The following is a 5,182-nucleotide window of genomic DNA, read 5'->3' on the forward strand; positions in this document are numbered from 1 at the left end:
TATTAAATTAGCTACACACTACTTTATATGACGTAAAAGATTGATGTGAGGTCATGTTTCGCTCCGAAATACATGGCAATTGCCTATAATTTATATATTGCACAACATATATTACATACATCTTTTGAAGTTTTGTTCTTGACGAAGTGCTCCTATCTCGATTTTACAATTTGGCACAATTTAACAACAGTCAATATTATTATCACTCTACTTAATGTCAAAAGTCATGTGTGTGACGTCATATGTCGTGTGAGGTGATGACGTTCTTTTTAAAAGTTTCTTTGCACACTTTAGTTAAGTCTTTACACTATAGTTTGTCATCTCTTTTCCGCTTAATTGGGTCAACTGTGTGACGTCATATGTCGTGTGAGATGATGACGTTCTTTGAAAGTTTCTTTGCACACGTCACACTGTAGTTTGTCATCTCGTTTCCGCTTAATTGGGTCAAACTCTCGCTTGTGGTGAGATCGCATGTGGTAAACGAGATCGCTAGTCATGCGGAACGTCGCGTTACATTTTGCGCACCAGTTTTGGGCCAGATTCATTTGCTGTATTGGACGCTGCAGTATTGGCGGAGTGGAGGCGGTCTGCAGAATTTTCTCAACCATTGGATTCGCCGTCGGCACGCACGGAAGCTGAGATTTTCGTAGTTGCTCCATCAGAATCTGCTTACTCAACATTTCACCGTTTGGATACGACCTTATGGCGTCCTGGGATAGCACATTTATTGGTCCGGGAAGGTTCTGAAAAAAGTTCGGTTTGCTTGACGTTGGCACTGGGCACCTTTCGGCATATAACCGTGGATCAATGTACTGCTGGGTGCTGGATGATTTCGGAACAAGCCAATTTGGCATCATCATTCCAAACCCGCCAACAAAACGGTTGTTCAATGCAGCCGATGGCATCATTCTCTTATTGTACAGATGACGCATTAAGTTGTCCTGGCTTTTTTCCTGTAACATTTCATTTGCGATTGATCTAGATTCTTGTCTGTGAACAGATGTTCTTGCCTCATTAGACTGTCCGGTTGGGGAGTGGCTTACAGTCGACTTTTCCACTTTCCTGAAAGCACTTCCAGCTTCACCTCTCTCTCGTTCCGCTTTTGGAGAACACTGAGGGGGCGTGGCGACATTGTTATTCTCCTCTACAACCATGACCTTGGCTGGACTTAGGTCAAGGTCAACATCAGAATCACTTTTACGTTTTAATATCCTTATGTCTGAGTTATCAGAATTGTCACTTGCGTGCCCGTCGCTAAAACTTGGACTTGGTAGAGCGTGATCTGTTTTGGGGTGTCTGCGACCAGGACTTATTGAACTGGTGCTTTGTGAACCGTTACACCGGAAGCGCGCATGCGCTAACATTGAATACTGGTACTGGAAACTCTCCCCGCATTTCGGACACGGAATTTCGTCACCATCTGCAGAAAAGTTTAAGATTGGCCTGTCATATTTATTATAACTTTGGTATGATCATTTCTGCTATTGTGTTTGAAGAATATGTGTTGTTATTCAGATTTTTACAATGGTAATTTAGTGATGTCTATAATAAAGTATAATTATAAAACTCTTCTGAACTCTTTAAGATAATTTTTTCGTCGTAATTTGTAAATACTTAATTTAAAATAATACTTGTAATGCATAAAAGTGATTGGCTTTGAAATTACTGTTATATAATTTGAGATTATGCGTTGGTGCATTTTATTACCTATCGGAGTTAGGGAAACGTGTATTCCGAGAATCTGGGCGAAGTCTTTGCTGTACCAGACAAGTAGCTCCTTCCCGCTTCGAATGATCTGCAAGGTCCTGTAAAGGCGAAGTCATTGTTGTTTATTAAAGTCAAAAAGACACTAATACCGCGATATCAACTTTTGTATTTATGATAAAAACTTACTACTACTTTGTGGAAACGATTGAAATTATTGCAATAAAGAATACTTGTACCAACTTGTTTCATACTCGAATTGCTTTTCACTTGTCTGAATTTTAGTAAGCAACGCGGGCAACGCAAACATAAACGGAAAAAACGGAAAATTTACGTTAACTCTGTTTTTTATAACTCACTTAGATTTAAGATAAACCCCAACCCACCTATAGTAAATGTGTCCATCCTTTGTGTAAGCCTCCATATTCTGTTCGTCCATCGACCGCGCCGCTCTCACGTACGGCAACCAGGCCGTTCCCAGCTGATTGTCATGAACATCCACCTGTCGAAAAAATCTGTATGTTTTAACATGTTGGGGTGATGTTGAACTCCAACCTGTTTGAGTTGTTCAAACTGTACGGATGAAGGTTAACTTATACTTAAAATGCCGATTTCACGTACGGTAACCATACCGTTCCCAGCTGGTTGTGGCGTACGTCCACCTGGGGGAATACATTGGCATGTTGAACCTGTTGGGACGTCATAAAGCGTTTACAACCTGTCGAGATGAGCGACTAAAGTTGGGCCGCACTGTTCTTACATACGGTAACCAGACTGTTCGTCAATCTTAAACAGCACATGCAAATATAGAGCCTGTCGGAGCAATATGATAGTTGAAAACCAGTTGGGATAAGAAACTTAATTATGATCTCGCCGCTCACACGAACGGTAAAAAGGCTGTTCCCAGCTTTCACGTATGTCTGCATGTCTGGAGGATATATGTTTATTAAACATTTAATAACCAAACATGATTGACCTTCCAACAGTCTAAACTTTATTCAATACCGCAATGCTTCATAGATTGCGTACCACTTAATATTTTGTTTATCCATAGACCGCGCCTATCTCGCGTACGTTAACCACGCCCCTCTAAGCAGGTTGTCGCGTACATACAAATTGGACTCATATAAATTTGACTAATTAAACCCACCTGTCTTTTTAAGTTAATATTATTAACATGGTTCGGTTAGAGGGTTGAAAAAAACACACTTGAAAATGCGACTCTTGTTAAAGGAAGCTATGTCGTTCCAAGCTGTCTTTCACGTATGTCCCGCCTATTAAATGTTGAACCTTTCGGTGTGAGTTGTCAGGATGTAAAAAAACACACAATGATGTTGTCCGCGTAGCTCTCATATAGGGAAATATAAATGAATATTATTGTTTTAAAGGGACTAGAAGCAAGATGATACGATGCGAGAAAAAAAGGAAGTTGTCGAAAACTAACAATAAAATGAAGTCTTTGTAAACAACGAATTGAATCTCCCTAACTGATGTATCACATCGCTTGTATACCGCACATGTCTTATTCGCAGTTTTGCGTATTTTTCCTATTAAAAATTTACTGGGGTTGTCTACCACGTAAACCCCACTTAATTTAAAAATAGCGTCGGCACATGTATCATTACTAAACACGTGACTTTGCATGCTAATTATACACACTATAAACTGGGAAATCAGTATGCGATAATCGTAAACGGGTTAACGACAAAATATTATTTTAATCATGTAAAATGATGTTTATCGGTCTCATACTAGCTGGTTTTGACAATTCTAGGCTTGTCTTGTGGAAATAATGTATTTGCCGATTTTGGGACCATCTGGTGTCTAGTCCCTTTAATATGTCTGGTTAAAATTTAAATATTGTGTAATATGAGTATTCGTGTCTGAGGAAAATTCGCGTTGATAAATCAAGGTTCTGGTGGCCGTCACGTTATCGATTAATGAGCTGTGAATACGTATTGTTGCTAACAATTGGTTTAAACGTAAAATAATGTATGTTTTTTTCCGGTTTCTCGACCTACCCGATTTTTTACCGCCAATCTTAGGCGTTCTTATTGCCTTGAGATTTTTTTTCATTTGTTTGATTTTAATCTATTAAATGTTTAAAACAAAGTGTTTTCGGCGTTCAGCTTTTAACAATCCCAGCGATGCAAATACTAAGTGTATCGATGTTCTTAAGCATTAAACCTATTGTTTTTGGTAACAGAAAAATGAGGAAAACTTAAGCTATTAAAAATATTCCCATTTTTTACGACCTACCTACCCCTGTTTTTGGGCATGAAAACTGGAAACAAACATTTTATGTATTTAAGCCCTTATGGCTATGCACAGTACCTTTTTTGTATAATCAAACGTATTAAGGTCGGTCGTAAAAAATGGGAATCCCTTTTTTAATAGATAATGTTTTCCTGGAAATAGTAAAATGCGTTGAATTTCGACAATCTTCCACTTACCCTGACTGAAGCCGTTTCCCTAACACTGTCGCTGGTCAGGTAGCCAATGAAATGTGCCGACGGGATATTGCCGACAGCGGGAAACGGGCCGTAGATGGCGCCATAGTCGACGCCCGTCTCCGCCACCACACCCATCATCGCCCGTCTGTCCGTGTCTGCGAGTTTAGATGCGAACCTGTATTTAAGGAGAAAGAAAGATCTTTTGATTGTGGAATTTTTAAAAAAAAAATGATGTTTTCCTGAAAGATGAAACAGCTAGGGCGGCTTTTCTACCTATGAGTACATTATGATATAGACAAATCCAATGTATATATACTTCAACGTTTTAATTTAAAATCAAATTTGAAATAGAGAACAGTTTATATTTATGTTAGCTGGTTTAAAAAAAAACGTTTCAGTAACCCGGATGAGAACCAGAATGTTATACATTTTTATCAGAATTTGTTTTCTATATAATTAATAAAAATGGATAATTGCAGCTTATGAGTAAAACGGAATATTGATAAAAAATTAGATAAATGTATATTTTAATTATAAATCAAACCATGGTCATTTTCAAACGCAATAATCGTTTTAATGTTAACCAAAATATTTTCAGTTTCGGCCAACAAAATGTTCTTTTTTTGCCCACTATCATCTCCAAAATAAATAGAGTAGGCAGGTAGGCATAACTTTCTTCTATTTTTGAAAAATAATAACTGAGAACAGAGATTCTGTACCAAACCAACCTATATCAGGGTACATCGCTACTGTAGAACTTTTTAAATATAGAATGGTCAAGTTTTTGTATTTAATATTTTTTAAAGAGATTTTGGAAAAAAATCACCCTACGGCAAAAAAATATAAGGTCGTGAGGTCGGGAGGAAAAAAATAGGGTCGGTCAGGTTAATGGAAAAAAATAGTTTTTAACGCCTTATCTCTCAGATCAGTTATAGATACCACATCTTTATTAATCTATATTATGTCATAAAGACACACAAATAGGGTATGCATGTATAAATAAATTATCAATGTAAATTGAATAC

General features: G+C 37.7%; 1 protein-coding gene across 1 annotated transcript; it reads right to left on the minus strand.

Annotated features, from left to right (window-relative positions):
• Nucleotides 1-341: 341 nt before the first annotated feature.
• On the minus strand, nt 342-4,292 carry LOC128214117 (uncharacterized). Its single transcript, XM_052920390.1, has 5 exons — nt 4,158-4,292; nt 2,337-2,366; nt 2,091-2,206; nt 1,708-1,805; nt 342-1,420 (listed from the first exon to the last, which is right to left on the minus strand). The coding sequence occupies exons 1-5, from the start codon at nt 4,290-4,292 to the stop codon at nt 342-344; spliced, it is 1,458 nt and encodes a 485-aa protein (XP_052776350.1).
• Nucleotides 4,293-5,182: the final 890 nt, after the last annotated feature.

The sequence above is a fragment of the Mya arenaria genome, chromosome 2 (assembly GCF_026914265.1).
Source record: "Mya arenaria isolate MELC-2E11 chromosome 2, ASM2691426v1".
Taxonomy (NCBI): Eukaryota; Metazoa; Mollusca; class Bivalvia; order Myida; family Myidae; genus Mya; species Mya arenaria.